The sequence below is a fragment of the Rattus norvegicus genome, chromosome 8 (assembly GCF_021556685.1).
Source record: "Rattus norvegicus strain SHRSP/BbbUtx chromosome 8, alternate assembly SHRSP_T2T, whole genome shotgun sequence".
In the NCBI taxonomy this organism is placed as follows: Eukaryota; Metazoa; Chordata; class Mammalia; order Rodentia; family Muridae; genus Rattus; species Rattus norvegicus.
Window position 1 is genome coordinate 39,716,402 of NC_141541.1, and position 18,827 is coordinate 39,735,228.

General features: G+C 43.4%; 1 protein-coding gene across 15 annotated transcripts in view; it reads right to left on the reverse strand.

Moving 5' to 3' along the window:
- St3gal4 (ST3 beta-galactoside alpha-2,3-sialyltransferase 4) overlaps positions 1-18,827 on the reverse strand; it is a 49,302-nt gene that overhangs the window by 17,370 nt on the left and 13,105 nt on the right. The window contains exon 1 of one of the 15 annotated variants that reach the window (XM_087562697.1): positions 13,407-13,605. In XM_087562697.1, coding sequence (XP_087418823.1) covers positions 13,407-13,430 — 24 coding nt within the window. In that variant the 5' untranslated portion in view covers positions 13,431-13,605. 15 annotated transcript variants of the gene reach the window in all.

Below are 18,827 nucleotides of genomic sequence, written 5' to 3' on the forward strand. Positions count from 1 at the left end.
AAGCTAGGGTCATGGAACAATAAAATCAAGCTAAAGGTATTAAAATTTCCCAAGAACAGTTGCTAGGTGAAGGTCAATATGCTGAGTTACAAAGACAGCTTGAATCTGATGATCACATCTTGGCACTACATCATTTAGCAGCTTTAAATGTTAGGGATAAAGTTGAAGAATCAGGAAAGAGCTCTGAGTCATTTACTAAAATTATACAAGGCCCAAAAGAAGCCTTCAGTAATTTTTCCTTCCTTCCTTTCTTTCTTTCTTTCTTTCTTTCTTTCTTTCTTTCTTGCAAAGATTGACTTCAGGTGTAAACAGAATAGTAGCAGATTCATAAGTCAGAAAAATACTAATAGAATTTTTAGCTTTTAAAAATGCTAATTTAGAATGCAAATGGGTGATTAGATCTTTAAGTGCAAAATTGGCACCAAAAGATGGCAAGATAAGAAATACTGATGATATTGGATCTCACAATATTTTATTCTAACAGGAAAAGTAATTTCTAGAAGTCTTAAGAAAAATAAAATGTCAGATGTTTTTATTGTGGTAAACAAACTCTTTTGAAAAGGGATTGTAGGCAAAGTATTCCTGGAAACAATGTTTCTTCCAGTGATAATTTAAAAAGAAGATCCCAGCCTTATGGAGTATACAGAAAGTATGGCAGAGGCTGGCATTGGACTAATGAATGCAGATCAACAAGGGATAAGCCAGGTAACCCTTGCCATCAGGAAACACCCTACAGGGCCTCCCACAGGCCCCCACATCGAATTTGATTCAACCATTCCTTGTCAATATTTTGTACAACAGTTGCTAGAAATAACTTGTAAACAGTTTCTTCAGTGTAAAACTTATCATTAAGTGGATGATACCTTACTGCCTGATTCAGATGGATATACCTTAGCAAAAATGTTTGATAAAGTAAAAAGAATTTTGCCTTGCTGGTGATTAGAAATTGCTACTGAAAAAAATACAAAGAGGAGATTCTATCAACTATCTAGAATATAAGATGGCTTTACAGAAAATTCTATCACAGAAATTACAGATCAGGGCTTATCAATTACAAACTCTTAATGAATTTCAAAAAATGCTGGGAGATATTAACTGGCTATGACCTACAACTTGATTAACTACTTAAGAGCTAAGTAATTTATTTCGGACCTTACAAGGTGATAAGAATTTAAATAGTCCGAGAAAATTATCAGCTGAGGTTGAGAGAAAATTGGCTCTGGTAAAAAAGAAATTATAGGATGCACATGTGGACTGATTGAATCTAAAGTTGGATTGTATTTTGATTATTCTGCCCTCTACTCATTCTCCCTGCTCCTTTTAACATAACTGTAGCCATTTTGTGTTCGGTCTCCATTTTGCACAAAAGGTGAAGCTAAGTTCAGGCATTCTTATGGTTTGTGTGCCAATTCCTGAACCCCAACACTCCTAAAGGAATTCTTATGCAGGGAGAAGATAATATCTTAGAGTGGATTTTTTTTAGCACACAAACAGAACAAAAACTTAAAGACCTATATAGAAAATGTTTCTGAATGATTCTGAAAGGAAAAAAATAAGCCTTCATCAATTAGCATGAATAGACTCAATAGAGATTGTGGTACCCTTTACTAATGCTGAAATTGCTTCATTCTGGGCAGAAAATGAACATCAGCTAAAAGCTTGGAGCAATTTGGGAGAAGAGATTAATAACAAATATTCCCAAAGCAAGAGACTTCAGTTTATAAAATGAACTAATTGGATCTTTCCTCGTATAGTAAAAGGGACACCAACTTCTGAAGTCCCTACATTCTATACTGATGCGTATAAGGCAGGTTATAAGTCAGAAAACAATAAGTAAAGGGGCTCAGAGCCCTTGTGTTTCAGTCCAAAAATCAGAGCTACATGCCATTCTTATGGTTTTATAAGATCTGCCTGAATCTCTTATTATAGTTGCTGATTTTCAAGATGCAGAAAGAGTTGCTTTATATATTGAAACTGCTAAACTTATTTCAGATGATTCAGAATTAACTTCACTATTCATTCAACTACAAGTAATCAGAAATAGAAAGCATCCATTGTATATAACACGTATCACATCCTCTATTGGTTTACAAAGCGGTCTAGGACAAAGTAATGACAGAATTGATCAGCTATTAATAGGAAATGTGCTAGAAGCCTCAGAATTTCATAAGAAACACCATGTTAGCACCAAAGGTTTAAGGAAAGATTTTTCTATCCCCTGACAATAAACCAAGGAAATTATAAGGAAATTCCCTACCCATTTTTGTATAACCAAACTCTTATTATCTGCAAGATATCCCCCCAAAATGAAATTTGTCAAATGGATGTTTTTCATTTTACCGAGTGTAAAAATTAAACTATGTGCACTAATACCATCAACACATATTAAGTATTTGAATTTAAGCTTTAAATTCTGAGAAGGCTGATTCTGTAATTACACACGTATTAGAAGTTATGGCTATTATGCAGATCCCTGTACAAATTGAGACTGATAATATTCCAGCATATGCCTCTAGCAAAATGAAACATTTTTTGCATATTACAACATAAAGCATATTACAGGTATACCATACAATCCTACAGGACAAGCAGTTATAAAAAGATCAAAACACACTTTAAAAGATATGCTTAGTAAGTAGGAAGGGGTGGTGAAGACCCCCAGAGATAGATTATATAGTGCTTTATTAACTTTAAATTTTTAAATGTTAATGAGAAAGGGACCACAGCTGTGGAGAGACACTGGATGGTAGAAAAAAAAAACTGTTGAATTAAATCATCCTGTATATTTTTTTTTTTTTTGGTTCTTTTTTTCGGAGCTGGGGACCGAACCCAGGGCCTTGCGCTTCCTAGGTAAGCGCTCTACCACTGAGCTAAATCCCCAGCCCCCATCCTGTATATTTTAAAGGTGTGTTGACCTCAGGATGAAAACCAGGATGTGTGTTATTTTGTAGATAAGGCTTTGCCTTTGTTTCTACAAGAGAAGAAAAGCTATGGAAAGCATCAAAATTGATAAAGATTAGATTCAAACTAGAGAGATCTCCTGAATAAGAAGAAGTAATAGTTTGTCAGGTAGCTTGGTCATCCAGTCCAAACTAACTTATTAAGACTATAAAATGCCTTTCATTTGATCACAGAGCTCCCAGCTAGGATTGGGGCAAGGTTTTCCTTTTCTCTTTCCAGGAGAATAAAAGCATCCAACTAAGGAATCCAGAGACCACTGAACATCTAAAGAAAGAGGATAGATCAACAAGAGAATATGTCCCAAGAGAAAGAGTAAATTGGACAAATGGTATTGCCTACCTCCAGTTTGTCTCTGACATCTCCTACAGATATAACAGGCATACGCTCTCTTACATGGTCCCAATTAAAACTAAAGTTGGCTTTAGATTTGGAGCATGGCTCTCTCCTTCTCTAAACCCAGACATGCTTGTTAAAGGAAAATCCAAAATCCCTGTCTCACATTAGAAGAGCCACTTGGTATGGGACAGAGGAAAACACAAAACAGGACTATTCTATTGCCACTAATCTCGTAATTTCTGGTTTTCACTTGGTCTGCTAAAACTTTTAAGATATAAATGTTATTTCAAAATTATTTAATCCTAAGATTGCCAAGTACAGCCAAGCTGGGCATCGTGGAAAGCTTGCAGAAAGGGCTTCATTATTGTAAATAGTCTTACCGTGTTAGAGTTATAATCTTTCCCTTTTATTTAGACAAAATGGGGGGAATACAGGAATGATACAGGAATAACAGAAACAAAGGGTAGATTATTGATTACTACTAGCTAAAAATCTTACATTAGTATGTTGACCGATGCAGAATTGAGGTTGTGTTTGGTTACACTGGTATAGAATTTTGTATACTGATAGAAACCTTAGGTTATATTTGTTACGGTATACTATATGCTAACTCCTTTTAATTTGTCATACCTACGAAATTCTTTAAAATGCAGTGTTAAGTTCTAGACCTTTTAAAAGCTGCCATTACAAACTGTTTGGGATAGTTAAGAGATACAAGTTAACAGACAATCAAACTTGTGGTTGTTATGTTAGATCCTAGTGTAATTTATTACAGAAATAGTTTTTCCAAGGCTGAGCAGGTAGTAAATATTCAGAAAAAAAAATCAACATTGGCCTATTCAGATATACTATAAATGGTCTTCAAAAACCTCAGGTTTTGAAGAATATGGCATTTAAAGATGTTTTGTTAATTTAAGGCTTTTTTTGACAATGAGACTTATCACCTCCTAGCAGCACTGCCATAGTGCTTCAAAGACATCGAAGAACCTCCATACAGAGTTCGCTTCAAAGGTGGCAAAGCTAGCCACGGGGCAAAAAACTGCCCTTGCCTCAACTGCTAACAGTATGCTATTTAAGCTGTGGACAAGCAGGACACAAAGAAAGTTGACTGCTGAACTCTGCTATGACAAGACAGATGAGTCCTTCATAATTCCTGCTTCACAGAAAAATCTGTCAGATATTCTGGGCCAGGAGGCTGAGGAGATGGACGCTCCAGCGTTGCAGAGGAACTCTTGCATGACTGTTTGTGTAGCCAGCCATCTTTCTCATTTCTATGGTTTCAGAAACTGCTTGCTCTGTACTTCCTGTTTACTCAGGTAATATTTATCCTTCTCACATATGGATGGGGTTGAATTCTAGTTAGTTATAGTCTCACAATTAAGCTTAAATTGTTTAGGATTTAAGAAAATGTTTAACGGTCTAAGAAGAAGTTTATAGGGGTTGGGGATTTAGCTCAGTGGTAGAGCACTTGCCTAGCAAGCGCAAGGCCCTGGGTTTGGTCCCCAGCTCTGAAAAAAAGAAAAAAAAAGTTTATAAGTATAAATGGACTGGACGTTGTGAATGTAATTCTTACCAGATAGTATATAGTTTCTCGATGTTAGAGAAAGAGTCTATTATTTTTATTTAGACAAAAAGGAGGAAATGTTGCAGGATATTTGATTACACAGTGAACCCCATGACTATTTACTGGAAAAACTTGGCCCTACTTGTGGTGTGGTTCAGCCCTAGCACACTCCTTTAATCCAAGAGCTTTCTGTTTATTGTAAACAGGATTAAATAAAGTCAACCATAGGTCAAGAGGCAGAGCAAGCAAGTGGCTAACAGGGAGTGGAAGAAGTGAACAGCAGAGAGTGAGAGGAAGTCAGGAGGAGGGATAGAGAAATGAACAGGAAGTAGAAAGGGGCATTCGGTTTAATTAGGGTATTTAAGACTGTGGAGAAGGAGAACTGGACCTTTCCTTCTGGAATGAAGGAAGGTCAGCTGGGTGCTCTCGAAGCTTCTCTGAGCTGGTAGGCTTTCACCACAGCATCTGGTCCTGAGTCTTTATTTAGTGAAATCAAACAATCGGGATTTTGTTTTAAAAACGACAGGAAATATCCAGAGTTATAGTAGCTATGGTGGTGGCTAGAGGAAAATGTATAGACAAATTCAAATTAGAAAAAAGAAACCTGCAATTATTTTACCCAAAATATTATCAGTGTGTGCTTGAGACAGAGGCTCACTGTGTAGCCCTTGGCTAGCCTGGAACTCTGTGTAGACCAAGCAGGCCTCGAACTCATGAAAACCCACCTGCCTCTGCCTCCCAAGTGCTAGGATTAAAAGTCATCATACCAGCTCCAAAATAGTATCTTAAGCACAGATAGAAAAGACAAAAAAAAAAAAAAAAGGTAGAGAAAAGAAATGGTATTAAGAAAAATCACACATAATTGGATAAGTTTGCCTTGAATAGGTCTCTCTTCACACCTGATTTCAGAGACGAGACTATAGATTTCTAAGGTCCAAATTGAGAGGTGGGATCTTTAAAATGTGTTTAGGTCCTCAGAGCTCCTCCCTCTGGATAAGGATATGGAGTTACAGAGGGAACAGCTGTTTACTGGAGTCAGTTCCTTATTAAAAAATGAGTCCTCACTACCCCTACACATTTACCTTTCCCTTTTCTACCATGGGAGAGGCAGTCCCTGGCACCATGAGCTGGAAAATTTCCGCCTGTCATAAATAACCCTGTTCATAATGTGCTGTTACAAAGGCACAGAGTTACTAAGACAATGCCCTCCTCCTTCTTGACTCTGAGTGGCTAGGCAATCCTCTTCCTCTAACACCCTACTCTTATGAACTGGTCCAGATATTTCTAAATAAACTTATGCTTTGTTCCCACAAACTATTGTTTACACATTGCTTTGAGCACTAAAATCGCCATAGAATCTTACATCTCAGAGTTACCGGGTTTGTATGTCTTGCTCTGTATCCTCTGACCTACAAAATCAGAGATTTAGAATGCCCGAGTTATATAGCAAAGTATAATTTCACATTATAGAATGATTGATCAGTTGTATCTTGCCCATGAAATAATAATATCTGACCAGGGGCTTCTTTGTGTCTCCAGATTAAATTACAAAAGTTATTATAGAGCAGATGTTTGAAAAGTGGTAATGACTCTGTGTGTGTGTGTGTGTGTGTGTGTGTGTGTGTGTGTGTGTGTGTGTGTTTCTGGGTTCAAATCCAGGGCCTTGCATATGCTAGACAAATATTATATCATTGAATTTACATTTCCAAACTGTCTAAAGCTGGCCTCATCAGAGAATCTTGCAGCAGACAGTAAAAGTGCAGAGCCAGACTACGTGGTTCTCAGCCCTAAACGGAACATCCATATCACACGGCCTCCTTCCAAGGCTCAGGGCTATTGTACAAGAATGGGTAGAAAGGGTATAAAAGCCAAAGAAAGTAGATGACAAGATGTCTTTGGGACGCAGCAGGCCAGCTACACAATAAACTCAGAGAGATTGTGACAGCATGTAGAAGGCCTGTGCACGCTCAGGGCAGACCCAATCCCAGCCTGAAGAGGTGAGGTGAGCATGAAGTCCCATTCTTAGCCAGGGAGCTATTGGCAACTGACAGTTCCTGGGAGAGGAAGAGTCCATTTTCTTCTCTTCCTGTAGTCACTGGTAAGTCAACCACACTCCGGCAGAAGGTTACACACCCAAGAATATATGGACAGTATGAACTGGACTTGATGGGTATTTAAAAAAACACCAAACTTTGGTGCAGGGAAGGAGGCGTGTATCAGGGAAGAGTCTGGGGAGGGAGTGAAAATGATTTTATGAAATAAAAATTAATTAAAAATTTTAAAAATAAAAACGCCAGTCCCATTGCTTTGCTGTGGCTGACTTTAAACTCACTATGTAAGCTAGGTTGGCCTAGAATGCCGGATCCTCCTGTCTCCGCCACCAGAGTGCCTGATTATGGGCACATGCCACCGTAGGTACGTGAAAGATACTCTGTCTTTTATTACTATTACTTTTATTACTGAAATCGGGTTCTTTCAACCTCTGTTCTATGGGTTTTAGGAGCCAGGTAACTCATGGCTGCAGCGTCTTGTAGGCTATAGGACACTTAGTAGCATAGTTGAACTGTAAATACTAGACTCCATTCAGGCCTTTCCCATGTTACCAAATGCCAGAACTCCAGACACTGCTATGGGGCTGTCCAAGCATTAATCTAAAGCCTCTAGATAATGCACTGTAACTGCTTCCATTTAGAGACAGAGACAGAGAAAAAGTGAAGGGCAAAAGACGGAGGTAAAATGGGGCCAACAGCACAATAACACAGTCAACCAGGACACCTACTGGGGAACCGATTTAGGATCAAACTATCACCTCTCTGGGACCCCATTCTTAATCTTTAGTAGAAACTATAGACACCCCCTAATAAAACTAACCCATGGCAGAGTGGCTCAACTTGACTACCTTTGGAATGAACAATAATCCAGAAATGGAGGGCACACCTGTGATTCAGCTCTTGAGGCAGGAAGACAGAGGCTTCTGACCCGGATCTTGACATGGAGATCTTGAAGCATAGTGGGCATGAAAAGCTTAGGCCCAGGCAAGGTAGTACACCCATTTAATCCCAGGAGACCGAGGCAAACAGATATCTGAGTTCAAGGCCAGCCTGGGACAAAGCAAGTTTCAATCCAGGTGTGGTGGTATATAGCTTTAATCTGGGCCATACCTGCTGGAGGCCTACATAAGGACATTGGAAGAAAGAAGAGCCGCTCTTCTTCACCTGTTGTAATTAATACAACCTCAGGGGCCCTCATGTCAGTAGATGGTCAGCATCCTGGTTCTGCTTTACGGTGATCTCCAGTCAATGGCTTACTTCCCCATGCCAACGAAGAACCACATGAGCTGTCTTTGCAGATCTCTGGGGACCCACATTGCCAACTCCTTTCTCCTTCATGGCCTAACTGTTCTCTCATGTATCTTGCCCCTGTGACTTGGTGAGGGAAACGAGGCACACGCCTTCCATTGGCCTCTGCGCTGGCTATAAACGAGGCCTGAGGGGTGTGTCTACACTCGGTCTTGGGTATCAGTGCCTCTAGCACTTGGTTTACCTTCTCCACACTTCCAGCAGCAGCCCTCCGACACGGCTCATGCTCTCCTACCTGTAATGATTCTTTTTCCTGCTGCTGCACCACCAATAATTAGAACTGTGCTCGGCACACGGTTGGCTCTCAATACAAATTGGTTGGATTATCAAATGGATCTATTCATCGGGAATCACTGCCATAACATATAGGTGGTAAAAGAACGGGAGACATTGTGGCAACGGGTTGGGTCCCCTTGGCATCTGGTACAGGCCCCAGTAATGTCCTGGCTGGAGGTCAGTTCCCATCCCTGTGTGGAGTGATCACAGGAGGCCTAATGGAGACTCTTCCAGGCTATTCGTTTAGAGACTGCAGAGGAAAAGAGAAACTGACCAAATGGTTCCCCAGCCACCTGTGGAAGGTAGGGGCGTCCTACAAACCATCCAAGCACAAATGAAGGGGAGGAACACAACCTTCCCAGTGTAATCACAAGGCTCTCTCCGGTGCCCTCCTTTGGGTTCCACACCTACCCTAACATCACAGCCTGGAAGACTTCCATGTAGAAACATTTTATCATCCATCTAATAGAGTGTCTTAATGATGAAACAACGTCAAGACATCCATGTGATATCTTGCTAGTCACAAGACCTCACAGGGAGCCGCCTGAAATTTTTACTTCTGGTGTTTGCCTAGAAGGGCAGATACCAAATTCCATAAATTCTCAGGGCTAGAAAGCTGAAGTCCATGTGACCAAGTAGCCAGTCAGGAGGCCAGGTCAGGGACAGGATAAATAAAGGAGAAATGGTTGCCAATAGTAACCTGTCTCAGGTTGCTCCAAGCAGGGCCTCCTGAAGACAGCTCTTTTCCAACACTGCCTACCCAGGAGCCTAAGATACTGGAATCTGGGCTGGCTCCCCACCAGCACAGCCAGGCCCTCTCTCCTCTGGCCCACAGACGCCTTATCTGGAAATAGTGGATTATACTAGCCCTAATCTGGCCACACAATACCAACAAGCTCACGTGACTTAAAATACCTGGGTCAGGTTATAAGAAAAGATGGTTCAGTGGGTAAAGGTGTTTGTCGCCAAGACTAATGACTTGAATTTGATCCCAGGAGCCATATACTCAAAGGAAAGAATTGACTCTTGAAAGAAGCTGTCCTCTGCCTTCCATGAATACACACACACACACACACACACACACACACACACACAGAGAGAGAGAGAGAGAGAGAGAGAGAGAGAGAGAGAGAGAGCGCAAAAAATGGAAAATAAACAAGCAGAAGTACTTATGCAGCCAGTTATCACTGACAGGGGTTCTAAGTAGAGGACATTTGTTGACTTCACAAACATTCTAATTTTTAAAAGGCAAACTTATCACCTAACTACAGTAATTACACATTGAAAGTGCAATATTTTGACAATATTACAATAGTAAAAGTAATTTCACCACTTTATTTATTTATTTTTTTTTCAAAACATGATCCAGTGCTTGGGAGACAGAGGGAAGATGGTCAGGAATTTAAGGTTATCTTCAGCTATACAGCAGGTCTGAGGCCAGCCTGGGCTACATAAGACTCTGTCTCAAAACAAAGGCTGAAGAGATGGCTCAGTGAATAAATGCAATTCCCACTAAGCTTGATGACCTAGATTTGATTCGCAGGAGCTACGCAGTAGACAAACAGAACGCTCTTCCATGCGTGTTCTCTGACCTCCACGTGTACACTGTGGCACATGCATGCACATGTGCATGTGTATGCACACATACACACAAAAACATTAAAGTAATCTCATTTTTCTCCTCCTCTTCCTCCTCCCCTCCTTCTCTTCTTCTTCTTCCTCCTCTTTTCTTTCTCCTCCTCCTTCCTCCTCCCCTTCTTCCTTCTTCTTCTTCCTCCTCCCCCTTCTTCCTTCCCCTCCTCCCCCTCCTCCTCCTTCTTTTTTTTAAATTGAGACAGGGTTTCTCTGCATAGCTTTGGCTGTCCAGGTAATACTATGTAGACCAGGCTGGTCTCAAACTCACAGAGATCCTCTTGCCTCTGGTTCCCAAGTGTTGATGACATTGATGGTGTACGTCACTTTTTTTTTTTAATTTTATGTGTGTGCATGTGTGTACCTGAATGTATCTATGTGCACTTCATGCATGCAGGTCCCTGCAGGACCCAAAGGAGAGCAGGAGTTACAAGCAGTTGTGAGCTGCCCAATATGGGTGTTGGGAACTAAATCTGGATCCTTTGCAAAGGCATCAAATACTCTTAACCACTGAGCACTCTGTCTATAGCCCCATTCTAAGTGGTTTGTGGTTATGGCTCCCATTCTATTTTTATAGGAGAGTCCTAAGCCAGACAGTTTGTAGAGGTAAGAAGACTGTTCCCTCTGCCTCTTGACTTCTCTCAGGTCATCTGAGCACAGAAGCACAATACAAGGTGACAATGTCTTAACTGTCCATAGGCTCTTCTCTGTCCCCACTCAACCTCTATCTTATCTCACCCCAATGCCTACTCTTTGCAAACTTTTACAGAGCCCACCTCGATGAGCATTCATTTTTGAGCGAATGGGCAGGTCAGATGGAGCTGGCTGGACAGAGCCTTCTGTCTTCTCCTGGCCAAGAGCTGCACTTTGGGGGCAGGCTACTCGACCTGATCTCGCCCGCTGGCAAGCTATGTGACTTAGAGATGACTGGGCTTCCTTAAACTTTGGGTCCCTGGTCTACAAAAGGAAGGTAGAGCCCCTCCCACAGTCTTCTCGTGCCTGTAAACAGATGTCTAAGTGATCCCAAGTGAGACAAGGGGAATGTCCACAAATAGTGGATATAAGCAGCACCCCATCTTCAAGTATAAGAAGTAAACCCAAGACTGAAGCCATGTAAAACAGGAGCGAAAGAAAGGTGAGTGAAAATGTAGACAGGATCTCAGTACACAGCCTTGGCTGGCCTGGCAGAGTCAAATATGGAGACCAGGCTGGACTGAACTCACAGAGATCCACCTGCCTCTGCCTTCTGGGGCCTGGGAATAAAGATCTATGGCACCGCACCCATCCCTAAGTCTTTTTAAAATTGGCTAATTTTACATGCCCAAGTGTTTTGCATGTGTGTCTGTGTACCATGTGCACTGCCTGGTAACCACAGAGGTCAAAACTGGGCATCAGATTCTGTGAAACTGCAGTTTCAGACACAAACCCACGTCCTCTGGAAAAACAGCCAGCGCCCTTAACTACTCAGCCATCTCTCCACCCCTGAGTAAAGATAGGTTTAAAAGTGCTATCTTTACCTTGTGTTCTCTTGGGGGATGTGGGGTGGTTGTCAGTTTGTGAGGCAGGGTCTTATTTTCTATGCAACTCAAGATGTCCATGAGCGTTAGATCCTCCTGCCCACATGCTGTCACTATAGGTCTATAGCACTATGCCTAGCACGGTGGTGCATTCCCGAACATCAACAGGTGAAAAGGCACAGACAGGAGGACTGAACGGGGTTCAAGGTCCTTGTACTATGCAGGTCTAATTATCGTCACTGTATCTCCTCCCCATTAAAGGTATCTTCCTTCCCCAATGAGAAAACTTTGGCCATATGTTCCCCACCCCGCAATCTGCACACCGAAGAACAGAAGCTGGATAGAGGCAAAGGCATGCGTCAAAGCCAACAGTTTCATGTTTGGATCTCTGTTAGGATGCGTTCAATAGTGTTATGCCTGTGGGACTCAGAATCGTGTTAAGGCCAGACTCCCCGCCCTTCTTGGCCACAGCATCCTCCGAGCTACCGAGTTGCCAGGACCCTTCTCATCCTCACATTCACCTTCGTCACACCGGTTTGCTTCAGCTCCACTGTGGCAGCTACCCCATGCTATCTCTAATGTCCACTAGACTAGTCTCCCCAACACCAAATTGAATACGGGGTACGCGGTAAGAAACTGGCAGATTTTAAAATGAGCAAATGCCTACATTATTATCATTCGCTCACTCAACCAAATAAGCCAGAGAACCGTGAGCAGAAAGTTCCGTCAAGTTAGAAAACTCCAGACCCTCTTTAGTGCTGACCTGGACAGCCACGGCGCTGAGGCTTGCTAGAGTCACACACTGGGAACTCAGGGCCAGCAGGGGTGACAACAATCTGCCAAATGCCCATGGGTACTTTCAAAAGGACACCTGTGTCGGCTTTATCACAAAGGACACTTGTGTCGGCTTTATCACAAGGCACATACGGTTTCTGCAGATGTGGCAGTTGACGTCTCTGACTCAACTACCACCAGGTCCAGGCTGCTGGAACACAGCAGAAGCTGAAGACAGCAGACTCTGCGTGGCCGCAGGAAAGGTAAGGGCCCACTGGCACCCTATTTCTCTTTCCTTCTCACATGCTCCTCAAGATAGCTTGGCATAAAACACAGGGACCCGGCTGAGGAGGGCTCGAAGCACTAGACTCTGAAAAACCTGAAGTCCAACTTGGCCTCTGTAGTCCGAACTGGGATTCCTCCTCGAGAAAATGGGGTATCCCCTTCAGGCACGCACCTTTAAATTCAGCACTCGGGAGGCAGTGGCAAGCCAGTGAGTGGCAAGGCAGCGGTGGGGAGCAGAAGCAGGTAGCTCTCTAAGAGTTCAAGGCCGGCTTATATAGCAACTTTCAGGGTGGCAAGGGCTACAGAGTGTGATTTTGTCAAAAAACAACAAAACGCCTACATAAAAACCCAAAACAACAAAATCAGAGTACCAACACTAAGTCTCCAGAGGAGTCCAAACTTAAGACGGATCACGCTTTTTTAAGCCCACAGCCTCAGCGCCAGGCCAGGACAGAGCAGGCACTTGGCATGACGCACAGCAACCCGCTCCGCTCCAGTTCTGTTCCACTCCAGCAAAGGGAAGGGCTCGGCCACAGCTCCCACACATTCCCAAAACTGTGCTCACCTGTCTGTCCTCTCAGTGGCTGCCTCTACTCCTACACCACGGCACAAGACTGCAGTTGCCTGGAAGGATAAGCAGAGCGCCCCTGCCCAGGCTCCGCCCGGCACTGAGCCCTGACCCACCTGTTGGCCCAGACTCACAGATGCATTGGTGGGATACAGCATAGCGGAGTGGGGAGGAAGGAGGTCAACTGAGGAAGTCGTTCTCACTGTTGCCAGGCAGAACCTGGGGCTCCTGAGCAAAGGTTCTTTGCTGGGCAGCTGTCTCTTCAGAAGAGACTTTCCCAAAGCCACTTCCTGCCTCACAGTGGTGCTCAGGGCTCAAGACTCAGGCTTCAAATGAGTCACACACAACGCATGTGATCTACAAGTATCAGCAATCCCACAAATTGGAATAATAAAAAAAAAAAACCCCACTAAGCCAAAGAAAAACAAAGGGTACAATTAGATCCAACAATTCTACTTCTGGGTATGTACCCAATGGAAATGAAACCGTGACGTCCAGGAAATTTATGTTCTGCAGCATTGGTCAGTCATGAGATCCAAAGTGTAGAGGCAATCCAATCAGGGACATTGGTGCCCGTGTTTCTTCTGACCGTTGGTACATAATGGATGAACACTGAGGACAATATGCTAAGTCAAATGATGCAGTCACAAAGACACACTGTCTGACTCTACTTCAGAGTGCTCAGTAGTCAGAAGGATAGCAACAGGATGTAGAAACGTGGTTGAGGGGATAGGGTGGGAGCCACAAAACGAGTTGTCCAGGGGGTTCACCATTTTTGTTTCATACAACGAAGAGTTCTTCAGTGTGATGGTGGAGACGGCTGCACACTATGAATGTACCTAATACCCTTGACCTATGTACTTATAATTGGCTATGAAAGGAGGCAGGGGGATGGCTCAATCCATCAAGGACTTGCCCTGAAACACAATGACCTGAGTTCAGTCCCCAAAATCCATGTAAAGACCCCTGGGTCAATTTGAATAAACCTAAAAAGAAATAATCGCTTTGTGAGCATAGCAGTATATACCCAGACAAGCTTGTGAACTCCAGAGCAATGACAGCAAATCTTATCTCAAAAAGAAAAAAAAGGTAGTGTTCCCGAAGATGACACTGAAGGCTGCCCTCTAGACTCCACATGAACACCACACACACACACACACACACACACATACACACACACACACTTTAAAATTTTTAAATGATTAAGATAGAAAATATAAGAAAATATAAGGTTATGATTATGTATTTTCCCCCACAATAAATCAGGGAGTCAGGTCTGATGGTACATACTTGTAATCCTAGCCTATAATTCTAGCACTTAGCTGAGACAGAAGACAAGAGTTCAAGACCAGCCTAGGCTACACAATCAGAAAATGTATTTTACAAAAAGAGAAAGAAAGCCATACACACCTCAAAGTCTAGCGATCCCATTCCCGGGTGTACCTCAGAATAAACCTCCCTTTCATACGGACACCCCATCCAAGAGCAATGTAACAGCAGAACAGAAAAATAGGTACCAGGTAGAGAGCTGGCTAAGTAAACTGTGGTCTGTTCGCACAATTGAGTACTGCTTAAACTGACTAATTAATCCATGTGGATCGATTCAGATAAACCTAAAAGTATAAATTTAACTTCTATGTGTTACAAGCCGATAAAGTATGGAACAGAAAACAATACTGTTTGTAGTGTGTGTGTGTGTGTGTGTGTGTGTGTGTGTGTGTGTGTGTGTGTGTGTGAATTATGTGTGTGTGGTATAAACAGAGGTATACCCAACTTTGAGTGACAAATTCTGGACACGTTAGAAGAATTGACTATAGATGTAATCCTTTAGTTTTATACTTGTAATATCCCCCTTTCCCCCCCCTTCCCTCCCTCTCCCTCCCTGGGCTGGGATTATACCTAATGAGCAGTTTGACTCCCAACCTCTCCCCCACCCCTTCTCCTCCTTCCCCTCCTCCCTCACTACCTCCTTTTCTTCCTCTTCCTCCTCCTCTTCCTCCTCCTCCTCCATTTTAGATGGGAGCTCTTGTAGCCAAGGTCAGACTTGCACCCGATTCTCCCACTTTTGCCTCAACCTTGTATTTCTTTCCTTTTCGATGGGACTATGGATCAACCCCGGGTCCTCCTCTGCTAGGTAAGGGCAATGCCACTCAACCCTTCACGCCTTTCTCTCTTATAGGGAAAAGAAAGCCTGACAGAACATGGGGAACTGTTTGCTTTTACTAATTTCACAACTTGGTTGGTTAACGCTAGTCTCTTGTTATGTTTTTAAGTTGAGGGGCTGGAGATGTGGCTTGGTGGGAAGAATGTTTGCCTGGCACATGCAAGGCCAAGACTCAACCCTCGGCACTAAGTCGGGTGTGACGGTTCACGTCTGTCATCTCAGCCCTTGACACACGGGAACTGAGAGTAGGAAGAGCAGAAGTGCGAGGTGGTTCTTGGCTCCATGGAGATTTTGAGGCTAGCCTGAGCTAAATGAGACTATACCTCGAGGGGGAGAAAAAAATAAACATGCAGCTTACTGTGGAGAATATGAACAGCACATATGAGAAGATACTCACCTACATGTAAAGACCGCAGACCGGGTAAAGCTCTTATCTGTATACGCCAGGGCCTGAGTCAGGGCCCCAACACCAGAGTGAAAACTCCAAACTCCAGTGTGTCCGGGACACCATTTTTTCACTGATCTCCACAGAGATCTATGGCATACAGCAATGGAGGAGAATAAGGGAAATGGGGCTCCGTAAGTGGAACTGAAAACCAAGTCAACTTTGTGGGTAAAGATTGGGCAATATTTATCAACATCCTTGTTTCCCCGGAATCCACTGGCAGAAGTTTACTCTGCTTAGAAGCCTGGTGTTTGCACAGAGACCTGTCTATCAAGGTCCTCATAGAGCACCTCTATGTATTTTTTATCATTGTTTTTGTAGACAGGTCTAACTATGCTACCCATACTGGTATCAAATTGCTAAGCATAACCACCCCTTTTCTTCACTCTCTGGGGCTGGGACTATGGGTACTTGTCACAGCGCCAGGCTCCTGGCTCTTTGTATATCAGCAAAAAGTGGGAACAATGTAAATGTCTAGCCACACAGACTATGTCAATGCCATAATGACAGAGATTGAAAAACACTATGCAGTGGAGAGAGAATCTAAATCTACACATTCTGCCACCAAGTGACCCCTGAAGTCCAGTATTAAATTCCTAGAACCACGCAGAAGCAGTGTGTGCATCTCCAGATTCACTTTTAGCAAAAGCTTACATCGTGCATACATCTATCTGCATATGAATAATTTAATCGGAAGGACGCAGAAATAAACGGAGGTGGTTGCCTTGAATGGGGAGCAGAGTTTGGAAGGAAGAGACATTTTTCATTCTGGGGGATTTGTCTTTTAAAACTTTTTATTTAAGTGAAGGCGGGACGTTGTGTTATCTAGGGTGGTCCCAAACTCACAATCCTCACGCTCCAGCCTCTGGAATGATAGGACTCCAGGTGTGAGCTTGGAACTTGAAACTTGTATTTGAGATGGGAGTATGTATGTATGTATGTATGTATGTATGTATGTATGTATGTGTGGGTGGGTGTGTGTGCACACACATGCATGCACGCACGTGTTCATCTGCCTGTCCATCCATCTGTCTGTGTGTATCTGAGGCAGGTCTCAGACAGCACATGCTGGCCTCTAGCTCACTCTGAGGATAGCCTTGGACTCCTGATCCCCCTGTTTCCATCTCTCAAGTGCTGTAGTTGGAGGAATGCACCACCACACTGGCCTCTCAGACACGCTTTGGGGCTTTAACTTCCTTAAAGTGGTGAGTACACTGCACTTTTAATTGAAATAAAAACTCAGTGCGAAGGAGAGAGACCTAAGGTAAAATTCTACAAGTAAGACTACAGCGTTAAGAGTCTCACATACCTGGACCTGAATTTTGAATTACTTTAGGTCTCTCTTTTTTTGAGACTCCAGGTCACAGGTTCTCTGCTGTGTGACTGAGGGGTGAAAACACAGCAGCTCAATCTGGTAGAGTGACTTAAAGTGGCAAAGAACAGTGGCTATTAGGTTTGTGCTGAGGTGGAAGCAGCTGACCTTGGTCTGAAGGACATATGTGCAGCTCCTGCCTTGGTCATAGACCTGGTCTTCTTACTCTTCCTTGTGTCCCACTCCAAGGACAGAGACTAGCACAAATACACATGGGACACACACGCGCAGACACAGACACACACACACAGACACACACAGACACAAACACACAGACACAGATGCACACACACACACACACACACACACACACACCCCATCCAGGATGGATCACCCAGCCCTCTCTCTGCTTCATAGATGGTGCAAGGCCATGCGCAGATGGAGAGGTTATTTCTAATGCACACAACAGCTCTGTATAGGTTAGCAACACCACACACAATGACAGCCATGCCTTCTGCAAAGACCTGGGAGTGCAACAGGCCAGGAGTTTGCCAGAGCTCCCTGGGACAGCTGGTGGAGCCAACGTTATCTGTGTTTATAATTCTACGAATCACTTCCTCCTGCTTTCACACTCATTGGTGGTTTCAGAGGAACTGATCTTGCACCTGGTGACCAGCTCTGATGACTCTGATTCTAGGGTTACCGCACAGAACCCCAAAGTGAGATCACCTACAGAGTAGTCCCACAGGGCGCAGGAGAGCCATGAGCAACTCCTCCCTTACCTACTCCCCAAAAGAGCAGTTCAGGAACAGTACCCCTAGGCTTCAAAAATACAACAAGGACCTAAGAGATAGTGGCACATGCCTTTAATCCCAGTGCTCTGGAGGCAGAGGCAGGCGGATCTCTGAGCCCAAAACCAGCCTGGTCTACAGAGTGAGTTCCAAGACAGTCAGAGCTACAGAGAGAAGCCCTGTCTCAAAAAACTAACAAACAAGTTAAAACAAACAAAGAAACAAAAGGCTGGGCATGGAACAGAAACCAAAGCCAGTGTGGGCCACAGGCCCCAAATCCAGGCCACTGTTCTGTTAACACCAAGAGTTAGAGATGAGACAACGGGCCCACAGACATAGTTTACACTTAAGTAGAGACAGGCATATGACAAGGAGAGAAATCATGAAAGTAATGTAACAATGTCTCATACTGGGAAGCCACTGACCCAGGGCAGTGGTGCGGAGAGTAACTGGGCAGGTCCTCTGCAATCTAGTTGGGGCCCTCTCTCAAAGAAGCTGGGTTTAACCTGAGATCTATATGGGGCAGGGACAGAAGGTTACGGACTGAGAAAAATACAAAGACCCAAATCTGTCAGATGTAAAGATGGTCAGAGAGAGCCAAATGTGGTATCGAGGATAGCCCGGGGACCAGGAGATCTGAGACCCCGCACGGGCCACCCGGGGAACACGGGGTTGTTTAGGTGTCCTAAAAAGTCACAGTGGGGTATTAGTAAAGGAATGGCACCACTGGATTAAATGTTAAAAGATTCCCAGTGCAATTGTGCAGCCCTGAGAAATTCCGAGTACTGTCAAATCATCTCATGCACTCCTGCTCTTTCTTTTGTATTTATGGGTGGTGAGTGT